The 24,107-nt window shown below is 31.8% G+C and overlaps 1 protein-coding gene across 7 annotated transcripts in view; it reads left to right on the forward strand.

The window, feature by feature from the left end:
• The window catches only part of LOC145277762 (hemicentin-1-like), a 508,122-nt gene that overhangs the window by 391,269 nt on the left and 92,746 nt on the right, over nucleotides 1-24,107 (forward strand). For 4 of the 7 annotated variants that reach the window (XM_080129486.1, XM_080129489.1, XM_080129492.1 and 1 more), the window contains 2 exons: nucleotides 10,399-10,554; nucleotides 17,575-17,640. In XM_080129486.1, coding sequence (XP_079985612.1) covers nucleotides 10,399-10,554; nucleotides 17,575-17,640 — 222 coding nt within the window. The remainder of the gene's footprint in view (nucleotides 1-10,398; nucleotides 10,555-17,574; nucleotides 17,641-24,107) is intronic. The other 3 variants (XM_080129488.1, XM_080129490.1, XM_080129491.1) reach the window with 1 other exon arrangement.

Genomic DNA, 24,107 nt, shown 5'->3' on the forward strand with positions numbered 1-24,107 from the left:
TTCAATACAGATTCGAGAGTTCAACAAGACTTGAAGGTTACAATGGTCGAAATGTTGTGAAAATAACATGCAAGATATGACAAAAGTAAAAAATTATCAATCCTAATTGCAAAATGTCCGAAACAGAAAAAAATCCAATAAATCAAAGCGAATTCATTTTAAAATAAATTGTTTCCGAAGTTTTACTATTTTTATGATGCATCTTTTCAATATTTACATTTTTTTCTTGCCCATCAAAATTGCCACCATTTTATCAACCTAATGCTTTGATGCGACTAAACAAGCTTATATAAAATATTATTCAAAATCTAAATATTTTTCAGTGAGAGGCAATAAGTTATTTTATTTTATTTAAATACATGGCAAATAGCCAAATTTGATTTATTTATATATATATATATATATATATATATATATATATATATATATATATATATATATATACTAGCATGGGTGCCCGGCGTTGCCCAGTTGTTTGGAGGTGTGTGTTGAGCAAAAAAAAAAGTAGTAGTAGGAAGGCAGACTCGAACCTGTACCGCAAAGGAGGAAAAGAACGTGAAAAAAACCTGACGTCTTTGCTGTTACGACCACCGCCAAACCGGAAGTGACGTAGGTATAAATTAGGGCTAGACAATCGAAAAGACGGGATGACTTTCGAAAACATTGGCGAAAAAAGCAACCCCTCCCTGTAGAAAAATGCCCAGTTGAGGGTGAAGAAATTGCTTTTGCCAATTTTTCGGTATTTGTTGTCTGAAGGGTCGAGCTTCAAAACGATACTGATCTTGTGAAAATCCGTCGTCTCTGTCAAAAGTTTTAAACAGACAGGCAAACATACATACATAGATTTATATATTTGTAGCTCAAATTTTCGACCCAAACCGATTAAAAAGCTTGCCCTATCTCTGAATACCCTTTATGTAAAATTTCAAATGTTTAGACCAGAAATTGTCTTTAGTAACTTGGTAGAGACCGCACAGGTCAAAGTTTTAACTTTGACCCCTATCATAACTCTTAAACATTTATTATTTCGGGCTCAAACCAAGTTATTATGTTAGATCCATGTCCAAGGAACCTGTATCTAAAATTTCAAGTGTTTAGACCCAAAATTGTCGGAGGAGTTTGGTAGAGTTCTCAAAGGCCAAATCATTGAACTTTGATCCCTTAACAGCCAAATTTCTGGCCGAAAACCGATTACAAAGATTTTCCTAAATCTCAGTACCCTGTATATCAAATTTCGAGTCTGTAAACTGAAAGTTGACGGAGTTATTGTGTAGGGAAATTTACACAGACACATTCACTTTATAATGTGTGTATGTATATATATATATATATATATATATATATATATATATATATATATATATATATAATGTCAAGGCTTCAGTATTGATTATTGATTAATAATTCCAGAGCATGTATAAATAGAAAAAGTAGATTCCAGTAAAACTTATTTTTCTTTGAAGATATCGTATTTTATTGAGATATGTATATTGACATGAAAAAGCAGTCTATCAAAACCCGTAGAGAAATGTATTTCTGACGATCGAATTTACTGTGCTACTGTAGTTAAGTGTTAAAGAGTCCTTTTTTTAAAAAAATAAGTATATAAGGTTTTTTCTTATTTCATTATCTGCCTGTCTTTTTTGTTTAAGATGAATTATTTTCCCTTGTATCGTCCATTGTGAATGGGAATTTTCTTTTTAATTCTCCCTTATATTTCTATTTTATAGCGTTTTATGTTCTATTGTTTTCTTTGTGCCAACTGTTTCATGAGACAGTAACGAAGATGCAAAAATTTGCTCAGAAAACCTTTTTTTTTTGCAATTTATTATCATACTTTTTGTTTTGCTATTCACCTTCTTTTAATCTCCCACGTGAATATCGTCTTGCTGTGTCTCCTGTTTCCCAAACATCACTTTGTTTCATTATTCTTATTTCTAAACAGATCAATAAAACTAGACTGTTATCGCACTATTAATTTAATCTCTTCGAGTTTTCCTGTCAGTTTACCCCACCTAAACATTTGTTCGTCGAAAGCGGGAAATAATTTTTTATATTGGTATTTTTCATAGTTAACTAGAATAAATCCGTTAAATGATTTTGATACTAGAAAATGTATAAAATTTAAGGGGTCTTAAATAGAAATTGAAATTCGAGAATTTTGCTTAATTAGTGCTTAACAACTCCAAAATTTTTAAAGGAGGGCATATTACGCCCCTTTACAACTGTTTAAAATATTCCTAAGGAATTGAAATTTGAGGAATATTTATAAATTAATGTCTAGTATTTATTGTTTCTGATTTCACAAAAATCAGAGATCTCTGAATTTTCAGGAAGAACTTCTGTCCTCTTTTTAACTTCTTTGCATAAAACTAGATTAAACTAAATAAGCCCATATTTGGATCCTTTACGCTTAGCAGCTGTTCCAAAATTTTTAATGTTCGGTTAATTAGTTCAGGAGTGGATCGTGTACATGCAAATATATAAACACGTTACACTTTATAAAGATAGAGATTTTCTGTTACCTTCACATCCATACAAACTTGTTTGTTTTCAATATAATCTTGTTGAAATTGCAGAATAAAATTAAAAAAAAAAAACATGCAGAGAAAAAAAAAACTATTTTGAATACATGCGGAAATTACAAGTTGTCGGCCATTTTGTAATTCGAGGTGTTCAATATCAACTTCGTAAAGCTCCCTGTTTCATATTCAAAATTATTTGCTTAAGTGGAACCTATTATTCTCAAGTTATGAACTTTCTTGCAAAAGCTGACAATTCTAAGCTTCATTCAAAGGGACATCTTTAGCAATAAGCCAAACGTGAACATTATAGAATTTAGCATAATGACAGAAGAATGCATTTCCATGCTTTTCCGGAAGCTGTTAGAATCTGCTCATAAAACAGTTGACTCCTGCTCGTTTTCTTTTTTTTTTTTATGAAACTTCCATCTCAACTCCCATGTACTGAGGGTATCTTCCACTCTGTATTTCTTATTTAGACTCCCACCTCATTTATTGAGAGTATCTCTTACTGCAGCTCAAAATATTTCAATTATATAAAGATAAATGATCTGGCTTATTTTGGATGACTATTTTCATCCTGGTTGTCATCTATACAACGTTTCGGCCGATGTCACCTTCACATGCATCTTTTTAAACTTTGGGATCTTTAAATCTTGGTACCTATACAGATTTTTGAACTAAACTACTTATTTAACCACGGGTTAATTGTTCTCATTCCGTCAGCCATGATCTAGTAGAAATGTTAATTAAGCATTTAACCGTTATGCCATGAGTCTTGAAAGATTATGACATGAGGATTCTGTTATTGTGTGTGTATAATTTAAGTATAGTTATTTGGCTGAAAGTATAGAACCTTGGAATTTTTTATACAATGTGTTGGTTTACCCACAAAGCTAACATTCCATGTAATACGCAACAGTATTCAAAAGCAGAATCGGTTTTTGTTCTGCCTTATAATGGGTTCGAGATTTACAAAATCTCTAAATAACGTTTGAGATATTAAGTTTTACAATTCACTTCCAACCCTTGTTGAATTTTTTTTTTTTTTTTTTTTTTGCTTGACTTTTTACGTTAACTGTTGATTGCATCCAATAGAAAATCACGCTGTGACGTTTCTGAATGTTGTCATTATCAAGCATTCAACTATGTCAGCATTGTTACTTTTCAATCTTGATCGTTTATGTCTTGTAATTTATCTTGATTGTGTTGCTCTTCATTGTCTTGTATTGTGTTGTTTCGTATCTCAACCATTCATGTGCATGACTGTTGGGTGTACCTCTCGTTTCTCTCTTGCGTGTAAAATACTAACAGACTGTATCTGTTGTTTCATTTCAATGTTGCACGAATGTCTAATTGTATGTGTGGATGCTATCCGGATAAATTACGAGACAGCTTCTTTGAAAATTTAAATAAAAATAATGTATAGACAATTATATATATATATGGCTGCCTGCACTGATGATTCCGTAAGCATGAAACACGAGTGTCTGTAGGTACTAAAAGATTATTAATTTTATATATATATATATATATATATAATTAAAAAATAATCTTCTAATACTTACAGAACTTGTGTTTCATGCTTATGGAATCATCAGTGCAGGAATGACAGTTCCTGTCGGTTGGGAGATTCAAACCCAGCCACGAAGCCACCTTTGGCTCAATTTGCTAGGCCTTTACCCCAGAGCCACCAAACAATTGTCATGAGAATGAAATGAATTAATAGCTAATAAAAACTCAATTCGATCATCCCGAGTGTTTGAACGACGGAAGTTGTGAACGTTGCCTAATGAACGTTTTGGAATTCAAATCAATTTAGTATTATGTAGTAACATGGTGAGGGGGGGGGGCATGCTTTAACTCAATTTTCATCTTGGATGCTGCAAAACACAATCATGGCTCTGAGCAATACAAGAAAATTCCGGTTGAATGTTTAAGCAAAAATTCACAGCAATTAATTTTGTTTATCTGGATTAGGACATAAGTTTTTGAAGAAAAATGTTTAATATCAAAATACGGTACTTTTTTGTTTTTACTTAACGTGTAATTAAAACATTTCCAGCTTTTTTGTTTGATGCTTCTAATGTGCCTTTAAAAAAAAAAAAGAACTTAACTACTTTAAATTGTTAAAAAAAAAATGCTTTGGACTACTACTAATATGTCGATGCTGCATTTATTAATTGCTTAATCCCCCTCAATCCAGCTTAAATCATCTAGACTGCAAGCTCTACATCTTAATCCAAAATCTGGTTTCGCATCATCTAAAAAAAATATTAAGATGTTGTGGCATGTGTGGCTCTGCCTGTTTGCTGGTTGAAAGAATTTTGATGTATGTTTGTATTTTTTCATTATCTGTTGGTTGGCAAGTAAGTGTTGTTTGTTTTTTTTTATTTCATTATCTTGAAAATTGAAGCATCTTCACAATCTTGTTGTTTTTATTTATTTGTTTTTATTTATTTATTTTTTACATTGGGGGAATACATGGCAAATAATTCTGGTGGGTAGGAGGGAAAACTTTTGAATTTTTGTACAGCTTTAAGCAAAAAAATCGTATCATATGCTACTATTGTCTTATTTTTATCTTTTCTTTCTTGTTCATCTTTTTTTTATCTCTTGTTTACTTTTCTTTTTTTCCACTATTTTCTTTCGCTATTTCTTTTTTATTTTCTTTATACATGATCATCTTATCTTTTTAGAAATGTTGGAATTACATATAAAATCGATTTTAATAAAACATATATATATATAAAACACTAAAATGCTTGCACATTAATCTGATCCAAACTTTTCAAAATTCTTCTTACATTCTTTTAACAGTAGGTGTGATTTTTAATTTGAAAACGGGTGTTCCTCATCAAACATAAAATTATGTCAGATGGATTTTAAAAATTGGACCGAAATAGTATTTAAACTGACAAAATCAAACTTTAGTTCTAAATAGCCAATTTTTATTTGTGTGACTATGTTGTCAGCAATAAATTAACATACTTTGCTACAACTTATTTTAAAAAAATATTTACTCTGGTTTAGCTGTTTGCTAATATGGAGACATTCTTAAATAAACACTTAAAATTTTAAAATAAGCATTACCTAAGGGGAATAACTCTTATTCTTTTGGTAAGAGTAAGTTTTCTTTATTTGATTTTTTTTTTAGCTTAGATGACGAGTTTAATCAAAAATGCATGGTTATAGAACCAAATGCTTTTACAAAACAAATTTGGACATAATATATCTCTGCCAACGCCAGGTCGGAATAGCTAGTAAAATATATAATATATAGGCTGAAAATTTTATTAAAATGTGATTATTTTAATCTCTAAAAATCAGAATTAACTTATTTGTTTGTTTAGAACGGTTGCTCTTTCATATCACAGAATTGAAGGAGGTGAGTGAACTCTTCATACTATAACTGAACAACCATCTACCTTCCAAGCCACTTACAAACATCTACTTACCTCATAAGGTTAACCGGTGAAAATGATTGCTACTTTACAAGTTGTTTTTTTTTTTCCAAAATATATACAAGTTAATTTTATGTAATTTTTTCAGAAAACGAAATAATTTATACGCAGTTTTCACTATTAAAAAATAGATAAGCATTGCAGAAATTATTTTTTTATCGAAATCGCTCCAGACAAGGCGTAAACTCACTTGATATTAGGAATTAAAAAAACAAAAATACTACTTAAAGACCAAAAACTAGCACACGATAAATATCCAGAAAACAAATATTCCCTCTTTGTCAGAAACATTGCTTATGGAATGTGAGGATTAAAAGACAAAATAAGAGAAGATTTGCCGGTTGTTTTTTTTTTTTTTTTTTTTTTTTTTACATGGTAGTCACCACTTATCAAGGCCCAGAAGCCACTCAGGGATAAGGGTTATTGAGTGTACAGTAATCAATGGGATAATATCGTAGTAATTGTTAGTAATGGAGATTTGATAAAGTGTCTTACTTAAGGCAGCAGTTTATCAGGAATTTGTTTATGCTGGACTTGAGATATCCAAGTTGTAGTCAGGTGGGAAACAGACAAACGGAAGAGAGTTCCGCAGGCGTGCACTTCTAAGAAAGAAGCTTTGTTCATAGTATCTACGTTTTGATTTAGACACAGATAAAGAACTTATATGAACAAGTTTCTTGCATATGATTTTTTTTTTTTTTTTTTTTTTTTTTCAAAATTACATTTTCACCTCAAACAAAGCACAGTGCCACTTTGATGTAGGGGCTACTATCTGGGACATAAATTGCAAGGATACTATGTAGGGAGTTGAGCTGCAAGATGTCTGTTTACATTACACTTTAACTTCTGCATGTAAGTACAGTCGAGGAAACAGGAACCTGGAAGGGAATTCTAAAGTCTATCAGTTCTGGGGAAGAAACTGTTAGAGTAGAAGGCTTTCTGACATCTAGGGCTCTCTACTGTGTAGGGGTGGGACTTTGCTGCTTGTCGGCTTTGTTGGGGGTGTTTACATAGAGGGGGTACAAGGACTTGTAGTTCGTCAGAGGAATGCAACATTTTGTCGATGGGACAGAGATTGAAGCTTAGCTGACAGTTCAGGTATTAGGTTGGCGACTCTCTTTTGAACCTTGTCAAAGAGTGAGACTAGTAGCAGATGCACCAGCCTAAATGTGACAACAATACTTCATACATGGACAAATGTTATTGTGGCCTTGTAGAGGTACAGGATATTTTCAGGTGTAAATAACTTTCTAGCACAGTAGAGAGAGCCCACCTTCCTCACAGCAGCCTTGGCAATGCCCTCGATGTATCTGTTCTAACTCATGTTCTCCGTCAATGTTAAGTCAAGGAGTTTGAACGAAGTACTTTCAGGTAGCCATAGCTATTAGTGGTTGAGACGGTTTCTTGTAATTATTAGAGGAAACAAGCTTAGTCTTGGCAGCATTGAATGTTACCATCCATTTTTGCCCCATTCCACTACAGATTGGAGATCTTCCTCTAGGGTTTCTGCCATTGCCTTAGATGTGTTCATTCATTTTCCCCTTCTGCCTGTTATAGAGCGTGGAGTCGTCAGCAAATATACCCATCTCAGAGACAATTTTATCAGGGAGGTCATTTATGAATATCAGTAATAATAAGATCCGAGGATCGACCCCTGAGGTACTCCCATATTTATATCATATTGTCTTGACATATGACCATCAAGGACAATCTGGATTCTTCTCTTATTTCAGGATTTAATTATGTTATTCATCGAGTAATACCACCGGATCTGATTTTCATGAGAAACCCATTGTACCATACCTTGTCGAAAGCCTTAGATATATTCAGGGCTGCTACCCTTCCCTCCCCTGCCTTATCCAGCGCATGATATATACATTCAGAGATTACAGTTAGGATTTCTGCAGTAAAACGGGCTTGCCTAAATCCATATTGTTGGTCAGACAGAAGTGTAGCAAATGTAAATTGATGGACTAGAGCTTGATTAATTATGGGCTTGAATATTTTGGTGGAAAGAGGGACGAGGCCAATGAGACGATAATTTAATGGGTCAATTCTTTCGCCAGAATTCTTGAAACTGGTACCACAGAAGCAATTTTCCAGCAGTCAAGGAAGCAAGATTCGTTAAGGCATTTGTTGAAACGTTTGGAGAGAGCTGGAACAACCTCAGCGGAACATTTTTTTAATAGTACAGCCGGGATGAGATCAGGTCCTCATGCTTTTGAGGTGTCTAGGATTTTTGATATCATGTACTTGAGAAGGGGTGATTTTCAGATCATCTAGTGTGGTTTCTATCCACAAAGGAAAGTCAGGGAAGGCGTGGTTTGCTGGGTCCAAAGTAGAGTTTGAAGCAAACTGATGGGCAAGCATGTTGGCTTTCTCAGTTGCCGTGCAAACAACCTCATGATTGTTGGATAGTGGAGGAATTGTTGATCGCTCATTATTTACTACATTTACAACACTGTTGTAGATTTTCCAGAAATCACGTGTTCCTAATTTCTGTACTCCAATGCATTTTCTTATGGTTTCGGTATATTCTCTCTTAGCTCTCGCTATTTCTTTCTTTCAATTACTGCTAGCTTCTATAAACTTTTGTCTGTTTGTATTAGACTTATGTCGGATAAATCTGCGGTATGCATGTTGCCTTTGAGCAATGGCAGCTGTGCAAATAGAAGTAAACCATTGGGAAGAATTGGGTTTGCTATAGAACTTCCGTGTGTGAAACATATGCTTCAGTTGCCGCCTTGAACCATTCAGTGGTCTCATTTGCACACTTTTCCGCAGGAAGAGAAAAGATATTTTCCCATTGGGCATCTCCGATGTGATCTCTGATGGCATCCCAGTCAGCCTGATTATAGTGTCTTGTCGGTTTGAGCAATAACTCTTCAACTTGGGTGCGAGAGTTTAAAGTGATGTCTATCATTATCACAGCATGATCATAATTACTTTTTCAACCTTTGCTTTTTTGGCAAACTTGGGTTGGGTGTTGTTTTCTCCACTCGCTTGGCTCCATGTTTCTAGCTTCTCGCCCCTCGCCCCTTCCCCCACCGCCAATGTGAATTCTTTATTGTTAAAAATAATTAGCTTTTTTTATTATTAGAAAGGTATATCTTGTGCAGAAAATGACTGCAATTTGAGATTTTTGTTTACAGATTTTGAACGTGTTTTCCTTTTCTTTTCTGTCCACACTTACTTGGTAATCTTTCCTAGTAAAACTTGTGGCCACAACTATTTCAGATATGTTCTTCATTATCTGAAGGGAAAGAAAAACACCTAATCTAAGGGCAATTATTCAAATAGAATCAAATTTAATACAAACAGAAGGTACTTGGTGCGATATATATATATATATATATATATATATATATATATATATATATATATTTCAAATCACAAATTTTAAATCCTAAATTATGACCAGAAACTGAGATTACATATTTTGTAATCTTGTAGAATACTAATGAGTATGGCTAGGGCAACAGCATATTCTTTTCATTGTTTTGACTCTCGAGTGTGTATCCGTTGATATCTTATACGCTTTTATATAGAGTTATGTATTTCTGGGTTGATTAATTGTGTCTGTGTCGGATATATACTCAAGAGTCAAAACAATGAAAAAAATATGCTATTGTCATAGCCCTACTAATGAGTACTGAAACTAATGTCCAATCTGTATGCATATATATATATATATATATATATATATATATATTCGTGTTGATCCTGGTTAAAATTTTTTTTTTAATTAACTCACCTTAAATAAAGTGATATTAATACTTGAAAAAGTGGAGCTCGGTACATATGCAGAATAAGAACCACATTATCGTCGACATATTTCGAGCAAGTTACATAAACCGGAAAGTAGTGAAAGACGAAACAATAAAATCACCGGAGCCAATAATTGGCAGACGATATCTTTCAGTTTATTAATTATTTTTTTTTTTTTTTTTTTTTTGCAGTATCTTGTGTTTTTTAAATTGTTAGGTGAAGATACAGAATAGTTAAAGTCCCCACATCTCTCCATGTTAAGAATGGTTTTCTAAGTGTTATTGCAGCACAGTCTGTAAACTGCGCAAATACCTCTTTTTATTTTCATTGAAATTACCATATAATAACAGATTTCGATTTGGATTATAATCGTGTTTTTAACTGTTTGCTAGTGTTTTAAGCATTGACCATTGCTTTGGGTTAAGAAATTTTAAAAAAAAAAAAAAAAAAAAAAATGCACAAAGTTTTCACTGGATGCCCTCTGACGGTTGGCATAATCTTTTCAGAATGTCGACGATAACAGGGTTTCTATTCTGCCTAAGTACCGGAAGCTGAAAATCCTTTGCAGAATTCTACTTTTGAGATCAGTTTTCCACAAGTTTTTTAATATACAAACCCGTTTTTTTTTTGTTGTTTTTTGACAGATGGACCCTACACCAATGGTTTTGTTGAAAACACACACAATACTTCCAGCGATCATACTGACGAGCTGCCACCGTATACTGACCAGGATATTGGCCAAGAATTATCGGATGAATCTGATCTTGACAAGCCATATGATCCGAGACATATCAACGACAGTAAGTAGATGCAAAAAATATTTCCCTTTCTGATTCTCACTTTTTTGTTTGTTTAAAATAAAGATCATGTTTCCATTTATTTTGCGTGTCCTTACACTCGAACAAATTTAGCAATTTTTTCTCTGGATCCTCAAAATTTAAAAGACATAAAAAATGTTTTCTATGTCTGTTAATTTTCTAAAAACCAAAACCCAGGCAGAATTTCTGCTAAGAAATTCTACGATGTGTACACACACACACATACAAGAAAGAAGATTCAACATTGCACAGGATTGAATGAGGAAGTATGTTCTCCTTCCTTCAGCCCATACAATTAAAAACTTATTGTAAATGTTTACATTTTATAATTATCCATTTTTGATGTGCAGCTCAAGAATATCCCTTTGTATTGATTAGCTGAGAGATTTAAGTATTCCGACATTTGTTGGAATAAATTTTTACATCCCTCCCCCACAATTAATCTTTACCAAGCACATCATGTGTTTTCTTATAATCAATGATATATATATGGCATAATCACATTGACACACCGGTTCTCGCCAGATCATCGAAGTTAAGCAATGTTAAGCCTGGCTAGTACCAGTTGGGTGACCATTTTGGGAATTCTAGGTGCAATATGTGCTCTCTGCTCATCTCGGCATTGTTTCCAGTCGTCCTGTACCTCAACTTGCCACTGGTATCCAACAATGTTGACTCAGGGAGGCGTGATTGCAGACTGCGCAACTCTTGCCACACAAATTTTATGCGCAGACACCTTTGCAGTGGGTATCCATAGTCTGTCAAAACTGAAGGAAGCCACACACTAATATATATATATATATATATATATATATATATATATATACACTCTTGCTCCAATCCCTGAACCATTTGTTACGATTTCTATTTTTACTTTTTGTTTTAATTTCTATAATTTTCAAGTCATAAATTAAGTAAAAAGTTGTATTTGCTTTTTTATGAATGTAAAACCAGAATAGTATTATACCTATTTTCATCACTATGAAATATATTTATCAACGTAAACTGAGTAATGTGGTTTTCGAATACATATTATGAATTTCTATTCCTCAAACTCTAAATATTCAGGAACAGTCAGAATTTACTTCATAAATACAGATAAAACATGAAAATCATCTTATTGGAATAGTCAGATTGGGATTTTGCATATAAAATGTTAAAGGCCACATTTACCATTATGAAATTTTTTATTCACATCTATGTGCCTTTCAAACTTTTGGGGGCTATTATCAGTGTGGAGGGTGGCTATTCTGCTGGTTATAAGATTCAGAACCTAGACCAAAGTTACCTTTTTAACATTCCAGCATGAACCTGTACCACGTAACCAACCTAACAACAATGAGAAAAGTTGGATAATTAATTTTATTTATATTTATATCTTATATTTACATTTATCTATTATTTTTATTTATATCTATACAAATGGACATATTCTAGTCGGTTGTCATGATAGTGTTGAACAATCCTAACAGAACTTTCCATATACTTAGTTGCCAAATCGAAATTTGATTCTGACTAGAAACACATTTTTGATAATCAGTGTGTGCTTTTTGCCACAAATAAAATTCCAATCGATTTCATTGATTACAAATTCTATCCAGCCTGATAATTTTTCCTGTAGCATACTCTGTTCAAAATTCCTCATTTATTACATACATATAAATAATGGTTTGTTACAACCAGATAATGCATATGGCATCGAAAATCTGTTGGTGGATAGTTATTTGACACACTTTAATCTTCATTACTTCCTGTTCATATCGTATTCATTAATAAAACTAAATTGAATAAATAATTTTTAAACTTAACATAATAAATATAAAAATAAGCTTTAGTTTATAACATTTCAGTATAATTTATATATTCGAATATGAAGATGTATTTATACATCCAAGGTAAAATTACTAATGAATAAAGTTATCAAGATGAACGAATAGGGTGACATTGTTCTTTTCGTTGAGCTGACAAAGCATAAAGTTATTCTTTTTAAAATAATCAACATTTTTAGTAGTCGTTAGTCTTCTATGATTCTTATTAAGAATCTTATCTTTTTATTTCATTCCTTTTCAACTAAATAAAAACGTATTAACTTTTTTGTGTTTATCTTAAGAATAAAATTTTAATTTTTAATAATTAAATATGAAACCATCCAAAACCATGCAAAAGTTAGTAAAACACATGCTTTTTATAATCCTAAAATGAAACCATTTTAAGTTGTGAGAGGAAACAAAAGTCAGACTTATCCCGCCACCTGAAATTAATGTCGAAAGATATCCACCATGCTTATAATAAGTCAACAGTGGGTGTTTTTCTTTAGGTTATCAGAAATAATAATGTATATATATAAAAAACATTGCATTACTGATGTAATTCTATGACTATATAAATATTTTAGTAATATATCTAAATAAAAGATAAAGCGTCATTTTTTTAATGGAAAATTTACATCAGTTCGTAAATAATTTGCCCAAATCCGTAATTTTTTATATTTTCCATTAGAAATAGTAGAACTCTTAAATAAATAAAAAATAAAATACTCGATTAGCGATAAAAATAAAATAGGAAATAAATCCAAACTCTGGCTATAGAAATCATAATAAAAATACACCTGGCTATCGATAGAAAATACATACACAATTACACTTTAAGGCGACAGTATTTAACTAACCCAAACCCTGATGTATCAGACGATCAGCAGAGGCCATAAAAATGCAACCACTAGAAACAATTAAACTATAGAAATACATACATGTATATATACAACAGTATAACACAAAAGCTGATTAGACCCCCAACCCATTGAGTGTGATATTATTTTTTTACAAGACGTTTTGTTTTAACCACGACTCTGATAACGTGTCGAGATAAAGAACGCTTGCTTGAAATATTGGCCACAAGAAATGTAAGAAAAATAAAGAAACAAACTAATGCTACGGGTAACACAATACCCAGCTTGCCATATCGTTATTTTGCAAATTTAAACGTATTTATGTTCTCGCATCTATATAAAATGCTGAATTAATACATTGCGACACTGTAACAATCTCTAACCCAAATAATGTATATAGAATGCAGATAAGTTTAAATATGATATTTTATAATCATCTTCAATTTTCTTTTTATAATCATAATATTAATAATGGTGGTGTTTATACTAACATTGATAATGCTAAGTATGGCTTGTTGGATCAAAAATGTTTAATAATTTTATCTTTTAATTTAGCTAAAGGAAGAAAACGAAAGCTAATATAAATAAATAATATAGAATATGTTGTACTTATGGGTAGAATCTTTATAATACTATGTTAAGGCATTTAATGTGTGTACGTTATCACCTTTCACACACACTTAAAAAATAGAGCGTTTGATTAGTAAAGATGAGGATATTGCTAAGGTAAAAAATTCTGATTTTACTCATGTTAAAATGAATTGTCTAAAACTCAAATTATGAGCGGATCTGAAGAATCTTGTCTTAATATTTTTTATTTTCTTTTTTTTTTTTTTTTCTTCAATTTTTTCAGTGGATTATCAAATGGACATTAGTTTATGATTATGAAAAAAAAAAAGAAAGTGAAAAAAGTCAATATTTAAATATTTGTAGGGGTGCTCAGCTTCTCATACAACGTTCAAAGTAAATCTATCACCCATTTTAGAACCACTCAATGTTTTTAGGCCAGATTTCGCGAATTTAACCTTTAAGTAGTTTAGCCTTTGTTTTTAATTTTGCTTTTTAAAATCTTTTAAAAAAGACTAAACTGTTTTTTAAAAAAGGTAAATTCGCAAAATTTGGGTTAAAAACGTAGAATTGCTTCAAAATACATGATTGATTTACTAGAACGTTGTATTATAAACTGAGCACAAATACTTAAATATTGACTTTTTTCATTTTTTTTTTTTTTTTCGATTATCTGGTAGATTAATGTCCATATAATAATGATTCGTTGAAAAAAATGAAAATAAAAAGAAAAAAATAGAAGGTCAAAATCCTTCAGGTCCATCAAATTATGTTGTCCAGTTGGCTTAAAACAGTACAATTTTCAATAAATGCTTTTCACATAGTGACATTCGTTTTATTGGTTTGAAAAATATTTAGCTGACAATTATTTGTATTGGATGGGATATTGTTTTAAAAAGATAACAATTACTACAATTTAACCGTAAATGATAATTATTTGAGGAGGATGTAGTTTGCTTGAAGCATTGTACATAGTGTGAACGGAGTGTGTGTTTGATTGCTATGGTTGTTGGGTGCGAGACAAGGGAGTAACAGCGAATAAGAATACTGAAAGCTTTCAATAATTTTCAATTATAAAATACTTATATTTACCAGCATAATCTCTCGCACCATGATGATAATGTGGTGTAAAGTTCTTAAATTTTCAAGGTATACCTCATCTTCAGGAGAGAGAAAAATAAAAAATGTGTGGAGATGTTCATGTTTATTTATTTTTACGGGAAAGCAATTTTTTTTTTTTTTTTTTTTTTTTTAATAGTATTGACCTTGATAAACATTTATTTTAAGGAGATATTATGAGGTAAATTATATGAATTTATGTAGAAAACATGTTGCTAGGTAATACTAGCTTTGTGTTATTTTTATTAATTAAATAAGTATATAGCAAACTATTACGACTACCATAAGTTTTGCATGTGGCATGAACACACAGACACAAATTAAGCAATGTGCGTGCAGCACACAAAACAATGTTGCCCTGCGAGCTGAAGTCTAACATAAGACATCGAGATCACTTCCTTTTGAATTTTCTCTTCCATCTCTTTCTTTCTTCGTTCTTTTCCATTTCTTCCTTTCTCTTTCTGTCCTGACATTCTCTCCACATGCATGTGAAAAAACAATTTTCTGCTTGCACACATGTGAAAGCAGAACATTGTTTTTTGCTTGCGTGTGGAGAAAATTTAAAATGAATCTGAAATAAATGAATTTATTTAAATATGCAAATAATAATTAACAAAACTGTAATTAAAGTCTTAAGGATGGACTTGCATCTGATAGCCTCGGAGGAAGATTCAATCTGGATAGTAAAGGGAGATTATGCAGAATAGAATACGATATTGGTTTGGTCATGCTGAAAAGAATGGATGAGAGTTCTGGAGTTTGCAGATCTAGACTAGTTAAGATAGCAGAGTCAGTTGATAGGGGACAGTTAAGAAAGTCATGGAAGGAAGTGATAAGAATAGCTTAGCGAGAAAGGATAAATAAAGACCTGGCCTGAGATCGAGTTAGATTTGAAGTAAATTTCTAAAAGTCCATTAACATACGCCAGCATGTAAAGGATGTTTGGCATGCCTAACCTGAGAAGAAGAGTCTAATCTTGCATGATTGTGAAACGCATTTTTTAATATATTCAATTTTGATTTCTTGCAAGTTAAGTTTGACTTTTTGACTAGTATTTGTAAAAATATTTGTTGACTGAATTCCATCAATCATTTGTTAATTTGTATTTACATCCTCTCAACCTTTTTAGTGTATACCAACTGATTTCACCCAACGTTACGCCGGTGAAGAAGGTATATTGCTGGGTGGATGGCTTAGAGGAAAATAATTCAGAATGATGTCAACAGTGTTTGTTTCTCTTCGTTGACTTTCGTGTTCTACAAAAATTATTCGTGCTTTGAGCTGAATGTTTCGGATTGTAATTTATAGAGCAAAACGAAAATGGCCAAATCAGTTCATAGTTTGAAACCCACCCACACGAAAAATGGCCAATGAATCTAAAATATGTAAATGAAAAATCAAGTTATGTTCGGGTTTAAAAAAAACAAAAACAAGTTTATCCCCCTCCACTCAAAAAGTTTATAAAGAGAATTGAAAAAAATTTACTCTTTTCCTTCACCGATCTCACCTCCCCCCCCCCCAAAAAAATACGGTTTATTCAGTTCCTGATTGAAGGAAATTATCTAACTATTTTTTTATATGAAGGGTTAATTCACCTTAAATCCAAAGTCAGGGAAAAATGAAAAAGTTGTTTTATTTAATGCCAGTGCTAATGGCGACCTTTAGTCTGTTTTGCAAATCGTAAGAAACATTTGGATACAGTTTAATTCTCTTTTATAGAAGTACCAAATTATCATAGAAATGTGGTGCAAATATTCCTGATAGCGTATCTTATGTTAGTTTAGTTGAACTTGTTTGAGTGGACAGTTTGAAGCTGCTATCTTTTACTTTTCACAAATAATGCTGAAACCTGTGGTATCTACCTAGGGATGTGCAAAACTCGCCAGTAGTATATATATATATATATAAGTTTGAAAAATTCTGAAAAAAACAACATTTAAGTCACATACGTTCGAATTAAGAATTTATTGTTTGACAAAAGGAATATATATAAGGGGTTATGTTAATTTCCTTAATCCATGGATTTTCAATAATGGCTTATATCAAAGGAAATGAAATGCGGTTAGCAAAATGTTCAGCTGTGAATAGACACTTATTTTGCTTTTCAGCACAAATATTGAAAATAGTTTTATCAGAATTTTCATCTGAATTATATCAGTGCCTCATCTTGCTTATATATATATATATATATATATATATATATATATATATATATATATATATAGACAGAGAGTAAGTGTCTCAAAAAATGTACTCACAATTAAGTGTCATCAGCCTTGTCTGAACGATTTTCAAACATGATTCTTCAATTACATTTGTCTTCTGTATTTGAAGCGATTCCATTTTACTCTATGTTCATAAAGGTTTTATCGTCATGTTTAAATTTTTAGGCATTCTGTGTATGTATGTAGTTCAACTAGTTTCAATGGACAGTTTTGATCTTTTTTACATCTTTAAATTTTCATAAATAACGCAGGAACCTTTTTTTCTCACAAACTAATCCCTCATCTAATATTGGCTTTATTTTAATTTTAAAAAACTTTTCTTTTTTTTTTTTTTTTTTTTTTGATGGTCGGTTGTTGAAGATGTTTCCAATTTTGTTTTGTACTCCTCCCACTGCACGGTTTGTGTGTTGTATCTTTTTCCAGGTGTTAGTAATGAGATGCCTCCATCCTACTCTGATGTTTGCAGAGGTCCAACCGAGAAACCTGGAGGTATGCATGCACCACTGCCCCCACACCTCAACCAACCTCCACTGCTTGTGTTCTTGCTTGACTGTGATTTTGGTCTCGTCGATCTAAATAACACTTGGCATTTTATCTACATTATTTTCTACTACTACTACTACTACTACTACTACTACTACTATCACTTTCGCTTTTGCTTTATTGTTAAACCACGACCCCAATGTTTGTTTGCTTTACAGACTTTTACAATAATAATAATAATAATAATAATAATAAATTAATTGAGATGTAATTATCAGAATTTATTATTTTTAAAACTAGTGTACTCTCTCCATCAAAAATGACGGGAGGGGGGAAGTATCTTTCACCAGTGCCCGCACTGCTTATGTAAAGAAAACACTTCAAACTGGAAAGTTTAAAAAGAAAAACGTATAAATCGGTATAGAAATCAGCAGAAAAAAAATAAAATGGTTCATTATGGATTTTTTTTTCAGTTCCCTTAAAATCTTAAAATGAAGCCGTCCAGTAGTTATTTATTCTGTAGCTTTCCTGTGACGGAACGGATATATATATTTGGCCTTGATAAGTGATAGCAAAAAAGGAAAACATCTGGCATTCCATAAGAGTTGATACTGTTGAAAGATGTGACCCCCTTCTCTGGGAGATCAAATTAAAACCTTAAGATCAGAATCAATAAGATTTTAAAGTAACTGCTATTAGCTATTTTTTTTAATTGGGTGGGGTGGGAGTATTTTTTTAGTTGGGTGGGGTGGGAGTATTTTTTTAGTTGGGTGGGGTGGGAGTATTTTTTTAGTTGAGTGGGGTGGGAGTATTTTTAAATAAATTGTTTACGTAAATTAAGAATTTAACAGGTAAGGAATTTAACTTTGACATATGTGCCCAGCAGGAAATAATGCATATTTTGGCATGTATGACAATAGTGAATGAAAGGACTCTGATCACTTTCAACAATAGGGATAATATTTCAGTGTGTAGCCTTATTCGAACACAGTTTTGTTGGATTTTCAAAGTCATACCCAAAGGAACTTTAAGCTGACAAATTAAAATTTGCTTCAGAGACGCCAATTTTATTTTCATAAATAACGCAGGAACCGTTAAATTGTATAATGTTATTGGCGATAAAATAACATTTTGTTACAATTTATTTTTAAAATTTAGTCTGCGTCAGACAAACTGATAATATGGAACATTTTAAAGTAATCTTAGAAAAAAAAAATCAAAATCGGCGAAGGGAAATAACTCTTATTTTAATTGAAGAATATAACAAGGAATTGTCTACCTTTCAACTAAAATTCACTTTCTTTTTCTGTATAAGTTTAAAAAATGCACATGAATAAAAATGAAGTGACAACGTTAATTCTGTTAACTAAAGTTCATAGGAAAATGGTTGAAAGAATGTGTGCATCATAAGAAAGATGTTGATCAAAAGGTTTGTTTAAAGTATTTTAATTTAATCGATTCTACTTCCTTTCTGCATGTCAATTGGAACTAATCTTTTTTTGTTTTTATTAATTTCATCTTCAACTCTGATTCTCTTATCGTTTTCATTTTCAATTCTGATTTTCTTCATTTTTTAATACATTTATTCTTTAATCCTACATGAAATACCATTCATTAACTCAATTTAATTTAACTAATAATCTGTTCAGTATACACCCTACGTCAAAAATGATTTCTAAAAATATGCTCCGTCAGTGTTCGCACTGTTATATAAAATTAGCCTCAAATGGTGAAATTAAAAAACAAAAAATAGAAACTTATCATTCGGTATAAAAAACAAGAAGGAAAATTAATTTGGAAAGAAATCCTTAATTCTATTATTTTTTTTCCTTAAATGCTTGAAATGGTTTCAATGGACACTATTTTTAGTTGCTAAATTTTGTGGACGAATATACAGGGTGGAACGATAAAATTGTCGCTCTAAAGAAAACAACACTACAGCTTTATTTAAAACTTTTATTGAAAAAATCAATTCAGGTAACTTGATTATGTAGCAGAGCTGACATCTATTCAATGTAGCCGCCTTCAGCCTCAATCACCACCTTGATACATGTCTGGAACTGGGAGCATGCCTTTTCCACAAGTGCCGGCGGGAGCTTGGCGAATACACGACAACTACTCTGCGGATGGCAGCAATCAGGCTGACTTTGATATTGTGGGAGGTCATGTTTATGATGTTCTCGACGTATGACCAAACAAAGTAGTTCAGTGGATTCAGGTAGGGGGAGGAGGAGAGCGTAGTGAAAGACGGGTATAAAGTCATAGCACTCCTTCTGAAGCCAAGCCTGGGTCTCTTTGAACTTGTGGGCAAGCGCCAAGTCCTGCGACCACACCCAGGGTCTGCAGTGGTCACCTGATTGTACCAGGGAATCACAACACTCTTCAGCACATGCAGATACATTTTGTTGTTGATTTTTGAGCTGACTTTGAAGATGTGAGGTGGCATGATGTGGCCCTCACTTGAAACCACACCACAGATCATAATCATGGCCGGAAACTTCGTTGACCTCTGCTCTCAAGTGTTGAACCATCTAGATTTGCATTTTGAGGGTACATTGGTAGAGAGCATGAGTTGTACAGCGGCGCATCTCCAATCTTGCTCAATGAACATTGTATCACTTTCAGACATAATAGAAGTCGCCTATCGCTCTTGGGATTTGTACACAACTGACCAACTAGTCACAAAAAAAAGAAAACCTGTTTTCATCAAACGGAAATGGAATCATGTCATCTTTTCTAGGTGATAATTTTATCTTTCCACTCTATATATTTATATTAGCAGGAAAACCCAACGTTGCCCGGGATTTCATGAATAACACCATATTTGTTTATTTATTTTTTTTTTTTTTACTACAACCTGTTTTATAGGAAGAAATTGAAATTTTAGAAAACTCTTAATTAGTACCTTCATTTTATTAAATTTTATTAAATTGGGATATACATGTTTGAAGTTCTGCTCTCATTGTTCCTTAGGGAGAATTTAAAGCACTTAGGAACCACTTCAATTGTTTTCTTTGCAAAATTTTACATATAAATACACTTAGTTTTTGTAGATTCTGTAACCTTTCTTTCTACAGGAAATACATAGGTAGACATTAGGTGTATATGTATATATATATATATATATATATATATATATATATATATATATATATATATACTAGCAGGGAGCCCCAACGTTGCCCGGAATTGAATGAGGATCAACAAATGTTCCACCCCTCCAATACTTTTATTTTCATCAAAATCAGTGAAATCCTCCTATTCATCATTCAAAACAATTGATTGTCTGCTCTGGTTAGGAACCAACCAAAGTGCACAAGAGTAATTTTACATGCCTCCTCGCATTGACTTATTCTACAATTCATTATAATCTACACTTTAGAGAACTTACCGTTGATTTTATGAAATTATTTTCATATAATGACTTGAATTAAAATTTAAAATGTATAAACCATGTGGTTCAATTTTGCTCTAAATAGAAACATTCATTTTGAATGCATAGCTACCTTATCAAAAAAAAAACTACTGTTGATTTTATATGACAGATCCTTCTGCTTGTGCGGTGATAAAACTTCTCAAATGCACTTGTGATGTTAGGCTGTATAAAAGTTAACTTTGGTTAAAATTGGACTGCTCCTTCTTTAATGGATTTCTGCGATTTTTGATGCTTATCAGAGATATTTTGCTGCAAAACCTATCTAAGAACACTCCCAGTCATATAAGGTACACGTGTGTGAAAGTTTACAAAAATCTGCCCAGCCGTTTGGAGTTCATAGTGAACTAAGTTGCATGCTCACAGTGCCTTTTATATATAAGTAGAAGATACACACACACATTCATGAATTAACTGTACAGCACACACATTCATGAATTAACTGTACAGCACACACATTCATGAATTAACTGTACAGCACACACATTCATGAATTAACTGTACAGCACACACATTCATGAATTAACTGTACAGCACACACATTCATGAATTAACTGTACAGCACACACATTCATGAATTAACTGTACAGCACACACATTCATGAATTAACTGTACAGCACACACATTCATGAATTAACTGTACAGCACACACATTCATGAATTAACTGTACAGCACACACATTCATGAATTAACTGTACAGCACACACATTCATGAATTAACTGTACAGCACACACATTCATGAATTAACTGTACAGCACACACATTCATGAATTAACTGTACAGCACACACATTCATGAATTAACTGTACAGCACACACATTCATGAATTAACTGTACAGCACTCATGTTTCAAAGTAACAATTCAATTGTTGAAGACTAGAGGAAATCAGTCGGCTATATAAAAGTTGATGTCTAATTTTGTATTGAGAATCGAAACAAAAAGGTTTAAAATCTGAAAAATAAAAAAAGAATGTAAAAATTAAGAGATGTTTCAAACATTTTTGCCTCCCCCCCGCTTAGTTCACTAAAAATTTATAGCTGAACAAATACAACATGAGTAAAATATAAAACCATGAAAATCATTTCACAATACAGTAGAACCTCGGGATACAGTGGCCCTAGGATTTTTTTTCTAGGTTACGATGTGGAATATGATGTTTTTTCCGGCCACTGGTTACGGTATTTGCCCTGACTTACGGACGGTGTTATTTATAATGTTATTTGATTATAAACATGTGTATTATATACTGTACAGTATTTTGTTACTAATTTTAAATACCGTATCCCGGGGTTCTACTGTACTTAAGTTACAACCCACCCACTCTGAAAATTATCTGCATTTTTTTTTTCTTTGAATATTTTAACTTTCACTAAATTTGCTTTTTGTGGCTTTTATTGCCCATCTCTTGTTTGGTGTCTTGATTCTTTCGTTGGCCTTTTTCAAAATTAATTTTATTTTTGTTCATTTTTTGGCACTTGTAAAATGTTAGATCATCGCAGAAGTTTTGTTTTGAAAGTAATATTCAAATGTATTTAAAAAAAAAAAATTTTTTTGTCACTATTTTATTTAACTATTTTAATTAATTATTTTATAATTTATTTTACAAGTGTAGACATCAGAGTTGTAAAATATATATTTATATTTTTCAACGAAAATATATTTTTTTCAAATGTTAATTTTATTTAAAAATTAAAAAGAAAATTTTTTGGTGCTACTTTGACTTTTTGATATATAAAAAAATAAAACTATATCAAAAACATTACTCTTTTGACTACAAGGACTAGATTACTTAATCTTTAAAAACTATGCTAAGTATCGCTTGGTTCTTCATTGAACATTAATGTTAGCTTTCTAGGCTCTCAAACCACATATTCTTTTGGAAACCAATAGCAAGTATTTTCGTTGCTCTTGAGCTGTGTTGATAAGATACACGGTTATGAATATATAAAGAACGTTGAGCGTTACATCGGCCGAAACGTTGTGAACAGTAGTCCGAATAATCGAAATAATGCAAATTGTAAATCCTTATCTCAAAAATTCAGAAGCATAATAATTATATTGCCGCTTTCACATCATGCAAATGTTATGATGATAATATTAAATGTTACAGAACAAACCGTTTTTGGTTAAAGTTAATTCGAATATCAAGTATATGGTATAAATTTAGGATCTATGATCCACCTCTATACATTTAGATTTAATATTAGTTAACTATTAGTTTTTCAGAAATATACCTGAATGTTGTATATATTTATATATTTTAAGTTTATGACCAACCTTATATATATCTTGATCTTGTGTGTGCTGAATGGTCTCTACCAAACTACTCTGTCAATTTTTGGTCTACCGACTTAAAACATTATATATGAGTATTTGAACCTGCGGAATAAATTTGACTTTTTTTTAGACAGAAAAATTAGATGCTAAGGGGTCAACATTGAAAAATTGGAACTTGGCAGGTGTAAGTCGGCTTAATTTGTATCCTCCATGCATGCACAAATATATATTTGTGTTTAACTGTTAATTTTTAAAATTTTGGTATACATGTGTCTTTAGATTATGTAGTAGCGAATACTGCTAGAGAGCTGAATGTTTTGGTTTCGATTCTAGCTGATGGCACCCAAGTCATATTTTTTTTTTTAAAAGACTTTAGAAATCACGACTTGGGTACAGTATAATAATCAATGGAGAATCGGCTCTATAATAATAAATATAGAATCTGCATGAATTAAAATATCATATTTAAGCGTATTTTCGACCAGGCAATGCTGGGTGGCTTGCTAGTACTGTAATATATTTAATACCTGGTTGGAAATTGATATGCTATTTTTCTTTTCTTTTCTAGATATATTTATAACCGTCCATCTAATCATTTCAATCATTTTTTTGTTTAAATGCAAATGCATTATTGTTTTTTTTTTTTTTTTTCGTTTCTTTTTATTACAGCACTCAGAATATTAAGAAATTGAAGATTTTTTTTCTCTTTATTAATCTTTTCTTTTTATTGATTTCTCTTTTTCTTTTTACCTGACATTA

Source organism: Euprymna scolopes, chromosome 6 (genome assembly GCF_053919585.1).
Source record: "Euprymna scolopes isolate OS-2025 chromosome 6, ASM5391958v1, whole genome shotgun sequence".
NCBI lineage: Eukaryota > Metazoa > Mollusca > Cephalopoda > Sepiida > Sepiolidae > Euprymna > Euprymna scolopes.